At 47.1% G+C, this 19,545-nt stretch overlaps 1 protein-coding gene across 2 annotated transcripts in view; it reads right to left on the bottom strand.

Moving 5' to 3' along the window:
- Positions 1–19,545, bottom strand: part of LOC135056348 (transmembrane protein 150A-like) — a 333,474-nt gene that overhangs the window by 141,064 nt on the left and 172,865 nt on the right. For both annotated transcript variants that reach the window (XM_063961396.1, XM_063961395.1), the window contains exon 3: positions 11,652–11,723. In XM_063961396.1, coding sequence (XP_063817466.1) covers positions 11,652–11,723 — 72 coding nt within the window. The remainder of the gene's footprint in view (positions 1–11,651; positions 11,724–19,545) is intronic.

The raw sequence follows: 19,545 nt of genomic DNA, 5'->3' as shown, positions 1-19,545 counted from the left end.
ATTTAAGAGACTTAATTCGTGAGGGTCTAATCATTAAAATCTGAAAAATAGCCCCACTCAGGGAGAATCTCAAAAAAGGATTCATATATATCCACAAGAGGACCACAAGTTCAAGTGTGCTCCTGTGTGCTCTCCCAAAGTGCAATTTATTCATTGATGTGGTCAATTGCATTGCTGGTTAAGTAAGGAAGAGAGTATTAGAGCCATCTGATTCATTTTTTGGAGGTTGTCTAGTTTGGTCCTGGCTAACAGAAGGACCGTTTCAGAGGGCAGCAATTTTACAGCGCAGGATAAGGGTGTTCTTGGATTTATATATATATATACATACATACATACCTCCCGACTTTCGCCTCCAGGCGCCTGGTACGAACATATGCCACTGCCTGCATGGGAATGATAGTCTTGTCCAAATTAAAAGTTCTGCAGATGATCGCCAATAGCGAACACTGGGCCCGATACTACGTTAGGAATAAAGAAAAGCAAGTACCTGTGTACCTGGACACACCATATGGTAATTACATACATTGGGTGGTATCCTATTAGCTGTGATAACGCGGTTTCGCAATAAACTATCGATAATGTGATAGTTCGGTATCCTATTAGCGGTGATAGGTTATCGTTGACAAGTCTCCATAGGGTTTATTGCGGATTTCTGCTCACCATCCCTGAGCAGGTGGTACCGTAAGTATTGCAAAATCCCTATTTTAAGGTTAAAATGTCAGGAATTGCTTCAGAATCAGGGACTAATCAGGCACTAAGAAGTTTTTATTTTTAATTGGCCACTAATGACATGTAATTTTTGGGGTCAAAAAATGCAAAGTAATGAAAATTGGGGTACAATGTATGGAACAGGTATATTGGAGTGCTTTATGATTGGGACAAGTTTTTAGACTTGCAGGTGGGAGTTATCGGTCCATGTCCAATTTTTTTTTTAAAACTTCCCTAAAATAACCCAAAATTATACTTCTACCTATTTTGACGTACCCCAAATTTAATGAGTGCACTCATATTGCAAAAGAAATAAAAAATAGCTCTCTAATTTTTTTCACATTTAAAAAAAAAGAGATTTATGGTAAGAACTTACCTTTGTTAAATCTCTTTCTGCGAGGTACACTGGGCTCCACAAGGATAGACATTGGGGTTGTAGAGTAGGATCTTGATCCGAGGCACCAACAGGCTCAAAGCTTTGACTGTTCCCAGAATGCACAGCGCCGCCTCCCTGCACAGGAGCTTAGTTTTTAGTTAACCAGCCCAATGCAGTAGCAGGAAAAGAGACGACAATGGTTAGTAGCCACATACACCACACTCTCACGACAGGAGACCAACCCAAAGACGCTAAGTGCGTCAGGGTGGGCGCCTTGTGGAGCCCAGTGTACCTCGCAGAAAGATTTAACAAAGGTAAGTTCTTACCATAAATCTCGTTTTCTGCTGCGGGGTACACTGGGCTCCACAAGGATAGACATTGGGGATGTCCTAAAGCAGTTCCTTATGGGAGGGGCCGCACTGTAGTGGGCACAAGAAGCCGGCGACCAAAGGAAGCGGCAGTATCGAAGGCATAGAACCTTATGAACGTGTTCACTGATGACCACGTAGCCGCCTTGCACAATTGTTCAAGGGTCGCACCACGGCGGGCCGCCCAAGAAGGTCCAACAGACCGAGTAGAATGGGCCGTAATGCGAGTAGGAGCTGACAGACCAGCCCTCACATAAGCATGTGCAATCACCATTCTAATCCATCTGGCCAAAGTCTGCTTGTGAGCAGGCCAGCCCCGTTTGTGAAATCCAAACAGTACAAAGAGAGAATCAGATTTCCAAATGGAAGCAGTTCTCTTCACATAGATACAGAGAGCCCGTACCACATCCAAAGACTTCTCTTTGGGAGACAGATCAGGAGAAACAAGAGCCGGAACCACAATCTCCTGTTTAAGGTGGAACGAGGAAAACACCTTAGGTAAATATCCGGGACGAGTCCTAAGAACCGCCCGGTCACGGTGAAATATCAGATATGGGGAACTACAGGACAAGGCACCCAAATCCAACACTCTTCTAGCTGAAGCAATAGCCAGCAGAAACACCACCTTAAGGGAAAGCCACTTAAGATCAGCTGAACCAAGAGGTTCTAACGGAGACTCTTGTAACGCCTCCAAAACCACGACAAGTCCCAAGGAGCCACAGGCGGGACATAGGGAGGTTGGATACGCAACACACCCTGAGTAAAGGTATGCACATTAGGCAATGTCGCAATTTTTCTCTGAAACCACACCGACAAGGCAGAAATATGAACCTTGAGGGATGCCAGACGTAGGCCTAAGTCTAGGCCCTGCTGAAGAGAAGCCAACAACTTGGCTACACTAAACTTGGAAGCGTCATAATTGTTAGATGCGCACCAAACAAAGTAAGAATGCCAGACCCTATAGTAAATCCGAGCCGAAGCCGGTTTCCGGGCCCGCAACATAGTTTGAATGACCGCCTCAGAAAACCCTTTAGCCCTTAAGACGGAAGCTTCAAGAGCCACGCCGTCAAAGACAGCCGGGCTAGGTCCTGGTAGACACAGGGGCCCTGAACGAGGAGGTCTGGGCGTTGTGGAAGTAGAATTGGACGCTCTGACGATAGGCTCTGCAGGTCTGAGAACCAGTGCTGTCTGGGCCACGCTGGAGCTATGAGAAGCAGAATTCCTTTTTCTTGCTTGAACTTTCGAATTACCCTGGGCAGGAGTGACACCGGAGGGAACACGTACGGCAGCAGAAACCTCCACGGCACCGCCAGCGCATCCACGAATGCTGCATGAGGATCCCTTGTCCATGCTCCGAAGACCGGAACCTTGTGACTGTGTCGAGACGCCATCAGATCTACGTCTGGAAGACCCCACTTTTCCACTAGGAGTTGAAACCCTTCTGGATGGAGGCCCCACTCGCCGGCATGCACGTCCTGACGACTGAGAAAGTGCGCTTCCCAAGTCAGGACTCCCGGAATGAAGATTGCCAATATGGCCGGTAGATGGCGTTCCGCCCAATGTAGAATCCGTGAGACTTCCTTCATTGCCAGACGGCTTCGAGTGCCGCCTTGATGATTTATGTAAGTCACTGTGGTGGCGTTGTCCGACTGCACTTGAACAGGACGGTTGTGAATTAAATGCTGGGCTAGGTTCAATGCATTGAAGACCGCCCGCAATTCCAGAATGTTGATTGAGAGGAGGGACTCCTCCTTGGTCCACCGACCCTGAAGGGAGTGTTGCTCCATCACCGCACCCCAACCTCTTAGACTGGTATCTGTCGTCAACAGGACCCAGTTGGATATCCAGAAGGGACGGCCCCTGCACTATTGTTGGTCCTGGAGCCACCAGTGCAGCGACAGACGGACCTCCGGAGTCAATGAGATCATTTGAGTCCTGATCCGGTGAGGCAGGCTGTCCTACTTGGCTAGAATCAGCCTCTGGAGGGGGCGAGAATGGAATTGAGCATACTCCACCATGTCGAATGCTGATACCATGAGGCCCAGCACCTGCATCGCCGAATGTATCGACACTTGCGGACGAGAAAGGAAGCAACGAATCCTGTCCTGAAGCTTCAGGACTTTCTCCTGACACAAGAACAACCTCTGGTTGCGAGTGTCCAGTAGCGCTCCCAGATGCACCATGCTCTGAGCAGGGATCATGGAGGATTTCTTCCAGTTGATGAGCCACCCGTGGGCTTGTAGAAACCGGACCGTCATATCTAGATGACGTAGGAGAAGTTCTGGGGAATTTGCCAGGATTAACAAGTTGTCCAGATACGGCAGTATCCTGACCCCTTGACGGCGGAGTACCACCGTCATCACCGCCATTACTTTGGTGAAGACTCGCGGAGCCGTTGTTAAACCAAAAGGTAACGCCCGAAACTGGTAATGGAGGTTGCCAATAGCAAACCTCAGGTATTGCTGATGTGACGCTGCTATAGGAATATGCAGGTAAGCATCCTGTATGTTCAAGGGAGACCATGTAGTCCCCAGGTTCCAAAGCCAGAACTATAGAACGAAGGGTTTCCATACGGAACTTGGAAACCTTCACAAACCTGTTCAATGCCTTGAGGTTGAGAATAGGGCGGGAGGACCCATTCAGTTTCGGGACTAGAAACAGCGGAGAATAGTACCCCCGGCCCCTCTGCGCAAGAGGGACCTGTACTACAACTCCTGTATCCAGGAGGGTCTGTACCACCGAATGCAGTGTGTTTGCCTTTGTCTGGTCCAACGGGACGTCTGTCTGGCAAAATCAATGAGGAGGTCGGTTTTTGAAGGCTATAGCGTAACCTTGAGTGACGACTTCCCGTACCCAGGCATCTGAAGTGGTCTTCAACCATTCCTGAGTATACCATAGGGGTCCCTCAGGGGAGGCCCGCCCCGTCATGCGGCAGGCTTATCGGCCTTGGAAGCTGGCTGACGGGCCGGCCAGGCTCTATTTGGCTCTGGCTTACCAGGTTTGGAAGTGCGGGCCTGCTTGTTGTACGCCTGACCTTTTGCTTTACCTGAAGGACGAAAGGGGCGAAAGGAAGTACCTTTAGCCTTTGACACAGAAGGAGCGGTACTTGGCAGACAGGCAGTTTTGGCAGTAGCCAAGTCAGCCACTATCTTATTTAAGTCCTCCCCAAACAGAATATCCAGCCAGGACTGACGTAGTAGAGGCCTTGGCTGCTAGGATACCGGCATCAGAAGCCGCCTCTTTAATATAGCGAGAAGCTGTGACAATATATGACAAGCATTGTCTAGCATGGTCAGAAGAGATTTCAGCTTCTAACTCCAAGGCCCATGCTTCAATAGCCTCTGCAGCCCATGTTGCTGCAATAGTGGGCCTTTGTGCAGCACCCGTGAGGGTGTAAATCGCTTTAAGACAACCCTGCACATGTTTATCCGTAGGCTCTTTTAGAGACGTGACGGTAGAGCTGAGGAAACCACCATCCTAGCCACATGTGAGTCTACTGGAGGAGGCGTTTACCAATTTTTAGACAGCTCTGGTGCGAGGGGATAGCGAGCCAGCATCTTCTTTTGAGGCACAAACTTCGTACCCGGATTTTCTCAGGGTTACTGACGTATATCCACTAGGTGATCAGAGTGAGGTAAAACTTGTTTAACCACCTTCTGACGCTTGGACCTATCTGGTTTCTTAGGAGGGACGGATGGCTCGGGATCATCCGTAATCTGTAGAATTAACTTAATAGCCTCCAAAAGATCAGGACCATCCACATATGAACTACCCTCCCCATCAGCAGTATCTGAGTCAGAACCTGTGGGGTCAGTGTAAGTGCCGTCTTCATCAGACGAGGTGTCAGTGACAGCAGTGGATCGTGAGGAGACAAGCGCTCGCTTAGAGGATCCCTTGGACTTAGGCGAGCGATGGTCAGACTTTTTTGTAGTCAGGGACTGGTTCAACTTCTTCAATTGAGCAGATAAATCGTCCGCCCATGGCGGGTTAGCTGCAGGGACCACATACGGTTGTACCGGCATTGGGGTTCCCATAGGGGGTGTTAGTTTATTAACTAGCGTATGTAGAAGCGTGGAAAAAGCGGCCCACTGTGGGTCATTATGTACCTCCGTTGCCACAGTCCCACTGGGAGGTAAGGAGCCCTCAGAACCAGAGCCCACAGCTGCAATATTCTCCTCATAGGGACCTGTGGCTTCAGCAACACCGGTAGTGTGTTCAGCCCCAGAACCGTTACCCTCCGAAGCAGACATGATATAACTTGCAGTATCAGGTAACACAGTACAATTGGCAGCAGCACAATACCTCTTACCTAAACCCCTGCGCAGTGTAGTCAGCACTAGCAGAGATAAAGGAGAGATATGGTGACTAAATCACAGAGAAAAATACGTATTAAAGTATATCTTTGTGAAAATCCTATATCAATATAAAACCTGACGCACCAAGCTCCCTCAGGGTATAGAATATAGGGATAGCAAGTTGAGTGAAAGACACGAAATGGACAACACTCAGCTATCAAATGCACACACAGATAGTCACAGTTTGTACAATGCAGAGGTTATTACTAACAATAATACTGCACTGTACTAGCTTATATATAAAGCTATATAGTCAATAGATATAACACTGCACAGTAAGAACTGGATGTATATCACAGGGTAATTGTACTAGGAAACCCTGACTAAATGCACTCTTTCTTAACTAGCACTGACTAAAAAAGGCAGGTAGAATACTTATGTGTCTTGTAAAGTCACAACACTGACAACCAGGCGGCTTTACACAGGGGGATTTGCCCAAGCATTCCCAGAAACAGTGAAGCTGAGAGATAATGGCGCCCAGACACTGACAGGGAGTGAGGGAGAGACAGATATGCAGCTCCAGGGCAGGGGAACATTTGTGGGAAATGGCGCCCTGGGGCTGGGTGAGGGGCTTCAGGTCTAAGCCTTATCCCCCGGCTGGCAAAACCAAGGGGTACTGTGGGCTACTGAAAATGGTTTAGAGAGAAAACCTGACCTGCACCCATGCCCTGGTGATCTAGTGGGATCGCCTGTACTGCCACAGTGTCCACCGCCAGCGCGCCCGGCCCGCCTCCCACTGACCGCGCCGGATCGCGATAAAGACCAGGTCCCGCAAGGGGGATCCACTCACCACCTCCCGAAGCGCGGCCAGGCGATCCTGGAGAGCCCCCGTCGTGTGTCTGACGTGAAGAAAACCGGAGCCTCCTGCTGTAGTTACCCGGCAACCAGGGCTCGGGAGTGTACAGCGCCGCTGGGGAGAGCTGGAGCTGCAGCAGTGAATGTCTTCTGACATTTACCACAGCTGCTGCCCTTGAATGTGTTATGAGCCTGCTTACTGCAGCACCAACTACAAAACTGAGCTCCTGTGCAGGGAGGCGGGGTTATAGAGGAGGCGGTGCTGTGCATTCTGGGAACAGTCAAAGCTTTGAGCCTGTTGGTGCCTCGGATCAAGATCCTACTCTACACCCCAATGTCTATCCTTGTGGAGCCCAGTGTACCCCGTAGCAGAAACATGCATATAACGGCCATTTGACCTAATTACACCCAAGTTTTATTATGGCCACTAACAGACTTCTCTAATGTTTTACTATATTAGTTTGACTTTTGTGGGGATACAGGCAGATTACCCCTTTTTCTCCTATACTCCTCTGCTTTTGCTGGCTAGAATTTTCAGTGAATCCCGTTTTCGCCATTTTGGAATAGGATAGGTGCGGGGAAAAACGGGAGCGCGCAGCCTGCGATAAGCTGATTTTTCAAGAGACAGGTGCAATAAATTTTGCCACGATCGCGAATCAAGTTATTGCAGCTAATAGGATACCGCCCAATATAGCCGATAAATACTAGAAAGCTATATTTTTACGCTGCAATTTATTTATTTAATACGTTTCTTATATGGCGCAGTATATTCGGTTGCGCTTTACAAGTGGAACAAATTTCGATTTCACTTTGGACAAGCACCTCTCACATATAATCCATACCTCTCAACTGTCCCACATTCAGAACAGTTCAGTTTTCCTAGTACTATCCCGTTGTCCCACCCGCAGGCCGCAGTGTTCCGCGGTGGGGGGTTTTTAGTTAGGGGGAGCCAAACCACTGTTCTGCATAGAAAAGCAGCAGGTAAGTAGTGGGTGAACAGATGCAGAACACATAGGATAGAACGCACAGTGTAATTTTTTGCTGGTAAGCTCAGCAGGAACGGAGTATTTTTTTACCATTCGTCGAGACAGCTGCTTGTTGGAGCTGCAGACCCAGCATAAAGGTAATGGTAAAACGGGATCAGTACCAAATGCCGCTGGCCGGAATCCCGGCAGTCGAAATACCGACGCCGGAATCCCGACCACACAATCCCGACAGGGGTGGCGAGCGGAACGCAGCCCCTTGCGGGCACAGTGCCTCGCTACGCTCGGCACACTATTATATTCTCCCTCTATGGGTGTCGTGGACACCCACGGAGAGAAAATATGTCGGGACTGTGGCGGTCGGGATTCCGGCGTCGGTATTTCGACCACCGGCATCTTGACCGCATCCCGGTAAAACAGCCTTGATACTACATCTCGGGTATGGCTCATTAGGTCGACCACACTTAGGTCGCCAGTCATTAGGTCGCCCACTATTGGTCGACATGCATTAGGTCAACATGGTCACTACGTCGACATGAACAAGGTCGGACTGTTTTTAAAAAAAAAAAAAAAATTGTGTCATTTTCTTCGTAAAGTGACGGGGAACCCCAATTGTTGCATCGTGTCTCCTCGCATGGCTTGCGGCAAGGTGCCTCGCTCCGCTACTGCTGCGCTCGGCACAGGTTACCGTTCCCAATTGTAGGACACGTTGATTGTAAAGTATGAAAAAGTTCAAAAAATTAAGAAAAAAAAACACGTTAAAAACTCATGTCAACCTTTTTCCATGTCGACCTTGTCCAGGTCGATCTAATGACCACGTCGACCTAATGCATGTCGACCAATAGTGGTTGACCTAATGACCGTATCCCTACATCTCTTACAGAAATAAATATTGTATATACGAGATGCTAGGTACCGGGGAAACTTAGCGAAGGGTCTTAAAGGCTATACATATTGTGTTGTATCACCGACAGTTCCCCTCCAACCTACGCTTACCGGGCTGAGCCATCTTTATATACTGCTGCATCATTTTCCCTGGTACTTGTAGTTGGTTCACACAAGATAACTTGAGCTGAATAGTGTCCCTTTTATTTTATGCACTGGCAAGGAGGATGCCAATACTTGTGACATTCTCTGCCAAACCTACAGTACAGTATTTCCCCACTGGACCAAGCTTTTCAGTAGCAAGGAAATAAATCCGCTTTCTCATGAGCCTCTCCTTTCAGCACCCCTGATTTAACAAGTGATATTTCAATGTGTATTCCCATAAAAGAAAAGGATCCTTTGCTTGAACTGGATGTCAGTGGCTAAATAAGGAAGGCTGCACCATCAGGACTGTGGTGGGAACAGCAAACAGGGGAACAGATCACACAGCAAATGGAAAGGATATTAATATATTCTGCTCAGAGTTCAATGGGAAACACAAACTTACATTTATGAAGACAAGGTCAAAACTATGGATGAGTTGAGGAATTAAAATATAGTTGAGACACCTAAGTGTCTCAATCTTAAGAAATGAATTGGGCATATCATTTATTATATGCCTCTAAGAAATACGTAAATGATTCCACTTAAAATACACTTTCTAAGTACTAAGGGCAAAAGGGCAAAATTCATTACTGTGCCTCTTGGAAAAATACAACTTATAATTTTTTTCCAAGCACTAGTAGTTATTCCAAGTGATACTATAACGGAGAAGCTGGGAATTTATATTAGCTGCTGCTAAGGCACTCAAGGTCCTCTCACTCCACTGCCGAAGACCAGGAATATGAAGGAAATACTGTATACGTTTTTAAAACAGGCACAGCGAGAATGAGAAATAAAGAAAGTAAATTGACTTCTAGCCGCAAATTAGCAAGAACACTGTCACTAAGTACTAATTCCACACAAAAGGCACACATCCTCATTTGCCACTATTACAAAATAAAATCTTCTCGGTCCTTAATGTGTCATAATGCAAATGAGAAATTATTATGTTTTTTTGAATTGCAATGGAAAAAGAAACAACCCCCCGCCCCCACCAGATTAAAGCCAACATAACTGGTCATTCTACTGCTGCTGACTGTCTATGATCTGGACTAATTGAAACTACAATTAGATACTCCGCTAATCACAGGCTTTTTTTTTTTTTTTAAACTTGCCACGTCTAATTGGCCAACAAGTAAGGGAGGTCTCAATCTCATCCATCAGCTGCGTTGGCATTGCAGAAGACACTCCATTTCCATTATGATAAACAACAAAGAAATAGGAGTAAAGTGAGGAACTAGGGTTTCACCAAGGATTTTATTCAGAAGCTTTATTTAAAAATACAGGTGCGGTTGTTTTTGGTACTGTTGTGGAACAAGATCAGCATTGACTGATGGGAAGTGCATGCTGAAGCTTGTGGTTCAACAGACCATGGAATGCCTGTCCAATCAATGGATGCCAGTGCATGCTGAAAAATATATATCTACTAGTTCCCCAATGGGTTAGGCAAAAAAAAAAGCCTCCTATTTTTCATCCAACTTTCCTTCTTGCCAAGCTGTGATCTGTTCAGGAGCAATCCAGCAAGCACTTACAATGAATCTGGTAATGCTTTGGACATGACAAGCGGAGCGTTGGATACAAAAAGGTGTGTTCTTTTTGTGTGTCCTAATATTCCACTTGTCGCACTGAACTGAAACGGCCCCTTAATAAAACCAGATTGGCTTACTGTTTGCTTACATAGAGCAAAAATACAATGGAGATGAGAGATCTATCATTCAGAATAAAGCAGCCAAGACTAGACCGCACAGCAAGTGCGAACTTTAAGGTTTGTTTAAATATAAAACTTATTTTCATAAACAAACATATACATACTTCATACTTGAGTGGCTATGTTCATGCAGGCATGAATGGATTATACTACCATACACAGGTTTAAACAGGCACACAGCTGGCCGTAATAGCATTTGTTTTATATGAACACAGCCATAGGCTACAGAGAATCTTCTGAAGACCACAATGATTTTGAAAAAAAAACCAAAAAAAAACCTTCTGCCTACTGATCTGAGAACAAGGAAAACTTGGATGTAAAATTATCCATTCTTGTAATAAATAAAAAATCATGATAATAATAAAAATTACATTGCTTGTATTCTTGCACTTGATAGTTAAACCTCCCTGTAAAGTACATCTTTTGTATACATTTGTGAATTTTTTTTTACTTTTAATTTTACATAATACAGGTATGAGCAATGTCTACAGGGGGGGTACACAGACACGTAGTGATTTTTGCTTAATTTCTAAGCAATCTGACTAGACTACTTAGAAATTAAGCATGCATAGCTCAATGTGTATGCCCCATAGCGATGTGCGGTCCAGCGTGTCGCTATCGCCAGCTCTAGATTGGCCTGCATGCAGACACAATCTTGCTAAATCACAAGGATCTCACTGAGCCTTGCGGTCTAGTTAGGATCGGGCTAGCACACATTGCGCTGAGACTGGTCGCTACGTGTGCAACCCCCTTTACTCAAACTTAACTAGCCTGAAGTGTGGTCAGGAGTCTGCAAGTCGAGGCTTCGATAATAAATATACGGTCTCTGGCATCTTTGGGCGAAAGAAATCAGTGCCCTTCCTTTGTCCAGTGGAATCCTGGACTTTTAACAGTCATTTAGTGGGTTGAACCAGCATTCATGAAAACACAGCCAATCAATTACTCAATCTCAAATAAAGAACCATAGACATTAAGGTGTGAGGCAAATTTGCAGGTAGCCTTTATTCATGTAAACAAGCCCAATAAATGTCTGCCTGTGGGCAGATCTGTAGTAAAGTTTACAGTAGAATTTATGCTTATTTGTAATATTCTCGGAAGTCAAGTTAATTTAATGAATGAGCCCGGGCCTGGAATAAGACTGGACAGACCAGGCAAAATGTGCAGGCCTGCATTGTAGTATCAAGGAGCAGATTGTTGAAAAGTGTGTGTTATATATATATATATATATATATGTAATGAATTTGAGACCTCTGGTATGGGCGACAACAGTACAGCAATCAATATTTTTAGTAACTATATTTTTATACTCCAATCCATCATCTATGTTCTTACCTTACAAGTGGGATATGATCTAACGTGCAGCAAGTCCCATCATTCAAGGATTCACAGGTGTGATTGTATACCCTGCCAACACAAAATACAGGGTTATACAGGGCACATATAAGTGTACCCGGGTTATACAGGGCACATATACCTGTACAGGGTTATACAGGGCACATATACGCGTACAGGGTTATACAGGGCACATATGTGTACAGGGTTATACAGGGCACATATACACGTACAGGGTTATACAGGGCACATATACGCATACAGGGCACATATATGCGTACAGGGTTATACAGGGCACATATACGTGTACAGGGTTATACAGGGCACATATAAAGGACATAACGGTGTGCAGCACTCTAGTAATGACAGGAAACATGAGAAGATATAGCAGGAATTTTGAATGTGCTCTATTAAATCAAATACATTCTGCAATTCAGTTAACAAATTGCCCAGTATGGTTTATAAAGTCATTATTACAGGTTTTTGTTTTTGTTTTTAACAATAAAATTAGGTTAAACCTTTTCAGGGACAGCCATAGCAGCAGTGACAGGATAGACATGTTTTAATCAAACATATAGAAATTGGAGGAATATAACAAACACATTATAAGAATAGCATTTTTTATAATGAATTGCATTGCAATGTGCTCTTTAATTTCACACAGCCAATTTACTAGACATACACTTTTAATGGATAACTTACATTTAAAAGGTCAACTAATTTGGTTATGAAATTTAAGTTAAAAATAATGAAATCTAAAATACATTAACCGTTTCTAGTCGCTTGACTACTATTCCAAGTTCTCTTTTCAGAAGTGAATATAGGAAAAGGGAAGGTGGGTGTGGCTTGAGGTGACCAATCATATCCTGTCCCCCAACTGCCTGATGGCTAGCTGGTATGCGCTCCCTAGAATTGCCTGTTTCTCACTGGAGCCTGAGAGGGCTCCTCCCAATTCTGCAGTCTCCCAGAAACAAACATTAGAAAATAAAATGACACTAGTAAATTGCAGAGTGATAAAGTACCAGCCAATGAGCTCCCAACTGCAATGTTACAGGCTGGGATTGGTTCTTACTTTATCACCATGCAATGTATCACTCTCCAAGGCTTGATAAATCTGGTCCATAATCTTAAAGTAATTAAAACTGAGAGACTAAGGGGTATATTCAATTGACGTCGAAAGCTGCGGTCTGTCAAAAGACGGCAGTTTTCGACTTTTTTAGGTCGGAAGGGGTTCCAACCTATTCAATATATTCGACAAGTCGAGGAATTCGACTTGTCGAAAAGCACGTGGATCGGCGGAATAGCTGCCGATCCACGTGCTTGTGTCAAAAACGGGGCCAAAATCGACAGGTTTTGGCCCCCTTTTCGACCATCTCACTTCGACTTTAAAAAAAGTCGAAGTGAGATGGGGAGAGCAGCACTGAAGACTGGAGAGCCAAGCGGGGATGGGCAGAGACGAGGCAGGGACAGGCAGAGCAGAGGCGGGGACTGGGTGAGCAGCGCTGCAGGATGTCACAGCCGCCACTCACAGCAGCGTCCACCCGGCTCCAGCAAGCGAGACCTTGCATGCTGGAGCCGGGTGGACGCTGCCGTGAGCGGCTGCTGTGATGCAGGGACAGAGAGGAGGGACTGGAGAGGCAGAGAGATGGGGGAGAGCCGCGGACAGACGGGGAGAGCAGCCCTACAGCAGCGGCTATATAGTCCTAGCTGTAGTGCTGCTCTCCCCCGACTGCCCGCGGCTCTCCCCTGTCTCCCCCCCCCCCACCCCCGCATCTCAATTCAACTTTTTTAAAAGCCGAATTGAAATGTCATTTGAATAGCCCAGGTCGGATCCACTCCGACAAATGAATCTCGGAATGGATCCAACTTCAATTGAATATACCCCATATAGTTTATCCACATAATTTATAAGAAAAAAAACGCAAAAAATATACAACAGGGGTAAGCAACGTGGTATTCCAGCTACTATGTAATTACACATCCTACCCTTTTAGCAAGTCCTAACAGCAATACTGTGCCAGAGAATGCTGGAATATGTAGTTCCACAGCAGCTGCAGTGACACACATTGCCCACTCCTGCTATACAGGTTTCTTTATATAAAAAAATAAGAATTTACTCACCGGTAATTCTATTTCTCATAGTCCGTAGTGGATGCTGGGGACTCCGTAAGGACCATGGGGAATAGACGGCTCCGCAGGAGACTGGGCACATCTAAGAAAGATTTAGGACTATCTGGTGTGCACTGGCTCCTCCCACTATGACCCTCCTCCAAGCCTCAGTTAGGAACTGTGCCCGGAAGAGCTGACACAATAAGGAAGGATTTTTGAATCCCGGGTAAGACTCATACCAGCCACACCAATCACACCATATAACACGTGATAGGAACCCCGGTTAACAGTATGATAACAAAATGGAGCCTCTGAAGAGATGGCTCACAACAAAACCCGATTTTTGTAACAATAACTATGTACAGGTATTGCAGACAATCCGCACTTGGGATGGGCGCCCAGCATCCACTACGGACTACGAGAAATAGAATTACCGGTGAGTAAATTCTTATTTTCTCTGACGTCCTAGTGGATGCTGGGGACTCCGTAAGGACCATGGGGATTATACCAAAGCTCCCAAACGGGCGGGAGAGTGCGGATGACTCTGCAGCACCGAATGAGAGAATTCCAGGTCCTCCTCAGCCAGGGTATCAAATTTGTAGAATTTTGCAAACGTGTTTGCCCCCGACCAAGTAGCTGCTCGGCAAAGTTGTAAAGCCGAGACCCCTCGGGCAGCCGCCCAAGATGAGCCCACCTTCCGCGTGGAATGGGCTTTTACAGATTTAGGCTGCGGTAAGCCTACCGCAGAATGCGCCAGCTGAATAGTGCTACAAATCCAGTGCGCAATAGACTGCTTAGAAGCAGGAGCACCCAGCTTGGTGGGTGCATACAGGATAAACAGCGAGTCAGTCTTTCTGACTCCAGCCGTCCTGGAAATATAATTTTTCAGGGCCCTGACTACGTCCAGCAACTTGGAATCCTCCAAGTCCCTAGTAGCCGCAGGCACCACAATAGGTTGGTTCAAGTGAAAAGCTGAGACCACCTTTGGGAGAAACTGAGGACGAGTCCTCAATTCTGCCCTATCCATATGGAAAATCAGATAAGGGCTTTTACAAGACAAAGCCGCCAATTCTGAAACCCGCCTGGCCGACGCCAAGGCCAACAGCATGACCACTTTCCACGTGAGATATTTTAAATCCACAGTCTTAAGTGGTTCGAACCAATGTGATTTCAGGAATGCCAAAACCACATTGAGATCCCAAGGTGCCACTGGGGGCACAAAAGGAGGCTGAATATGCAGTACTCGTTTGACAAAAGTCTGAACTTCGGGCAGTGAAGCCAGTTCTTTTTGGAAGAAAATCGACAGAGCCGAAATCTGGACCTTTATGGACCCCAATTTGAGGCCCAACGTCACCCCTGCTTGCAGGAAGTGCAGGAATCGACCCAGTTGAAATTCCTCCGTCGGGGCCTTCATGGCCTCACACCAAGCAACATATTTTCGCCAAATGCGGTGAAAATGTCTTGCGGTGACATCCTTCCTGGCTTTGATCAGGGTAGGGATTACTTCCTCCGGAATACCCTTTTCCTTCAGGATCCGGTGTTCAACCGCCATGCCGTCAAACGCAGCCGCGGTAAGTCTTGGAACAGACAGGGTCCCTGCTGCAGCAGGTCTTGTCTGAGCGGCAGAGGCCAAGGGTCCTCTGTAAGCATCTCTTGAAGTTCCGGGTACCAAGCTCTTCTTGGCCAATCCGGAACCACGAGTATGGTTTTCACTCCTCGCCTTCTTATTATTCTCAGTACCTTGGGTATGAGAGGTAGAGGAGGAAACACATAAACCGACTGGTACACCCATGGTGTCACTAGAGCGTCCACCGCTATTGCCTGAGGGTCTCTTGACCGGGCGCAATATCTTTTCAACTTCTTGTTGAGGCGGGACGCCATCATGTCTACCTGTGGTTTTTCCCACCGGTTGACCAGCATTTGGAAGACTTCTGGATGAAGTCCCCATTCTCCCGGGTGGAGGTCGTGCCTGCTGAGGAAGTCTGCTTCCCAGTTGTCCACTCCCGGAATGAACACTGCCGTCAGTCCTAACACATGATTCTCTGCCCATCTGAGAATCCTTGTGGCTTCTGCCATCGCCATCCTGCTTCTCGTGCCGCCCTGTCTGTTTACATGGGCGACCGCCGTGATGTTGTCTGACTGGATCAGTACCGGCTGGTTTTGAAGCAGGGGTCTTGCCTGGCTTAGGGCATTGTAAATGGCCCTTAGCTCCAGGATATTTATGTGAAGAGAAATCTCCTGATTTGACCACAGTCCTTGGAAATTTCTTCCCTTTGTGACTGCCCCCCAGCCCCGAAGGCAGGCATCCGTGGTCACCAGGACCCAGTCCTGTATTCCGAATCTGCGGCCCTCTAGTAGATGAGCCCTCTGCAGCCACCACAGCAGCGACACCCTGGTTCTGGCCGATAGGGTTATCTGCTGTTGCATCTGGAGATGGGATCCGGACCATTTGTCCAACAGGTCCCACTGGAACGTCCTTGCGTGGAACCTTCCGAATGGAATTGCTTCGTACGAAGCTACCATTTTTCCCAGGACTCGTGTGCATTGATGTACCGACACTTTTCCTGGTTTTAGAATGTCTCTGACCAGAGATGACAATTCCTCGGCTTTTTCCAGTGGAAGAAACACTCTTTTCTGGTCTGTGTCCAGAATCATTCCCAGGAACAGAAGACGTGTCGTCGGGACCAGCTGTGACTTTGGAATGTTTAGAATCCAGCCGTGCTGTTGTAGCACTTCCTGAGAAAGTGCCACCCCCACTATCAACTGTTCGATGGACCTCGCCTTTATCAGGAGATCGTCCAAGTACGGGATAATTAAAACTCCCTTCTTGCGAAGGAGTATCATCATTTCGGCCATTACCTTGGTAAAGACCCTCGGTGCCGTGGATAACCCGAACGGCAGCGTCTGGAACTGATAGTGACAGTCCTGTACCACAAATCTGAGGTACTCCTGGTGCGGAGGGTAAATGGGGACATGCAGGTACGCATCCTTGATGTCCAGGGATACCATGTAATCCCCCTCCTCCAGGCTCGCAATAACCGCCCTGAGTGATTCCATCTTGAACTTGAACCTTTTGATATAAGTGTTCAAGGTTTTTAAATTTAAGATGGGTCTCACCGAACCGTCCGGTTTCGGTACCACAAACATTGTGGAGTAGTAACCCTTTCCTTGCTGAAGGAGGGGTACCTTGACGATTACTTTCTGTGAATACAGTTTTTGAATAGCCACCAACACTGCCTCCCTGTCAGAGGGAGTTGCCGGCAAGGCAGATTTTAGGAAACGGCGGGGGGGAGACGTCTCGAATTCCAGCCTGTACCCCTGAGATACTACTTGAAGGACCCAGGGATCCACTTGTGAGAGAGCCCACTGTGTGCTGAAAAACCTGAGACGTGCCCCCACCGTTCCCGATTCCGCCTGAGCAGCCCCAGCATCATGCTGTGGACTTACCGGACGTAGGGGAGGACTTCTGCTCCTGGGAACTAGCTGTGTGCTGCAGCTTTTTCCCCCTTCCTCTGCCCCTCGGCAGAAAGGATGAGCCTCTAGCCCGCTTATTTTTCTGGGGCCGAAAGGACTGTACCTGATAATACGGTGCTTTCTTTTGCTGTGGGGTAGCCTGTGGCAAAAAAGTCGATTTCCCAGCAGTAGCTGTGGAAACGAGGTCTGAAAGACCTTCCCCAAAAAGTTCCGCCCCTTTATAGGGTAAAACTTCCATGTGCCGCTTGGAGTCGGCATCACCTGACCATTGCCTAGTCCATAACCCCCGTCTGGCGGCAATGGACAAAGCGCTTATTTTTGATGCCAGCCGGCAAATATCCCTCTGTGCATCACGCATGTATAAGACCGCGTCTTTTATATGGTCAATCGTTAGCAAAATATTGTCCCTATCCATAGTATCAATGTTTTCCGACAGGGAGTCTGACCACGCAGCAGCAGCACTGCACATCCAAGCTGATGCAATAGCGGGTCTCAATATAATGCCAGTGTGTGTGTATATAGCTTTTAGGGTACTTTCCAGCTTTCTATCAGCAGGTTCTTTTAGGGCGGCCGTATCCGGAGACGGTAGTGCCACCTTCTTTGATAAGCGTGTCAATGCTTTATCTACCCTAGGGGGTGTTTCCCAGCGTGTCCTATCCTCTGGCGGGAAAGGGTACGCAGCCATTAACCGTTTAGAAATTATCAATTTCTTATCTGGGGAAGTCCACGCTTCCTCACACACCTCATTTAATTCGTCAGATGCAGGAAAAACTACTGGTAGTTTTTTCTCACCAAACATAATACCCTTTTTTGTGGTACCTGGGGTATCATCAGAAATGTGTAAAACATTTTTCATAGCCTCAATCATATAACGGGTGGATCTATTGGAGGGTACACTCGTCTCATCATCGTCGACACTGGAGTCGGTATCCGTGTCGACATCTGTATCTGTCATCTGAGGTAGCGGGCGTTTTACAGCCCCTGATGACATTTGAGACGCTTGGACAGGCACAAGCCTAGTAGCCGGCTGTCCTATGTCGTCAAACCTTTTATGTAAGGAGCTGACACTGTCACGTAATTCCTTCCATAAGTCCATCCACACTGGTGTCGACCCCGCAGGGGGTGACATCACATTCACAGGCATTTGCTCCGCCTCCACATCATTATCCTCCTCATACATGTCGACACAGCAGTACCGACACACAGCAGACACACAGGGAATGCTCTTACAGAGGACAGGACCCCCCAAAGCCCTTTGGGGAGACAGAGGGAGAGTATGCCAGCACACACCAGAGCGCTATATAACACAGGGATATCACTATACAGAGTGTTTTCCCCTATAGCTGCCTATAATATATATATATATATATATATATACTGTGCCTAAATTGTGCCCCCCCTCTCTTTTTTACCCTTTCTGTAGTGCAGGACTGCAGGGGAGAGCCAGGGAGCTTCCTTCCAGCGAAGCTGTGAGGGAATAATGGCGCCAGTGTGCTGAGGGAGATGGCTCCGCCCCTTTTTCGGCGGGCTTTCTCCCGCTATTTTATCGTTTCTGGCAGGGGTTAATATACACCTATATAGCCTCTGGGGCTATATATGGTGTTAGTTTTGCCAGCCAAGGTGTTATTATTGCTGCTCAGGGCGCCCCCCCCCCCAGCGCCCTGCACCCATCAGTGACCGCAGTGTGTGGTGTGCATGAGGAGCAATGGCACACAGCTGTAGTGCTGTGCGCTACCTTGGAGAAGACAGAAGTCTTCAGCCGCCGATTTTCCGGACCACCTTCTTGTTTCTGGCTCTGTAAGGGGGACGGCGGCGCGGCTCCGGGAACGGACGACGAGGTCGGGTCCTGTGTTCGATCCCTCTGGAGCTAATTGTGTCCAGTAGCCTAAGAAGCCCAAGCTACCACCACTTAGGTAGGTTCGCTTCTTCTCCCCTTAGTCCCTCGTTGCAGTGAGCCTGTTGCCAGCAGGTCTCACTGAAAATAAAAAACCTAAACTATACTTTCTTCTAGGAGCTCAGGAGAGCCCCTAGTGTGCATCCAGCTCAGCCGGGCACAGAAATCTAACTGGGGCTTGGAGGAGGGTCATAGGGGGAGGAGCCAGTGCACACCAGATAGTCCTAAATCTTTCTTAGATGTGCCCAGTCTCCTGCGGAGCCGTCTATTCCCCATGGTCCTTACGGAGTCCCCAGCATCCACTAGGACGTCAGAGAAAAGAAAAGTGAGAAATGCAACTAAAATCCAATTGAAAGATATGATTATTTAATTTTTATGTATTTCTCCTATAAAACATGTAAGTCTTATTTCAATGTC

This window comes from Pseudophryne corroboree, chromosome 3, assembly GCF_028390025.1.
Source record: "Pseudophryne corroboree isolate aPseCor3 chromosome 3, aPseCor3.hap2, whole genome shotgun sequence".
Lineage (NCBI taxonomy): Eukaryota > Metazoa > Chordata > Amphibia > Anura > Myobatrachidae > Pseudophryne > Pseudophryne corroboree.
Note: the sequence above shows the minus strand (reverse complement) of the source record. Positions and strands in the feature narration are given on the sequence as shown.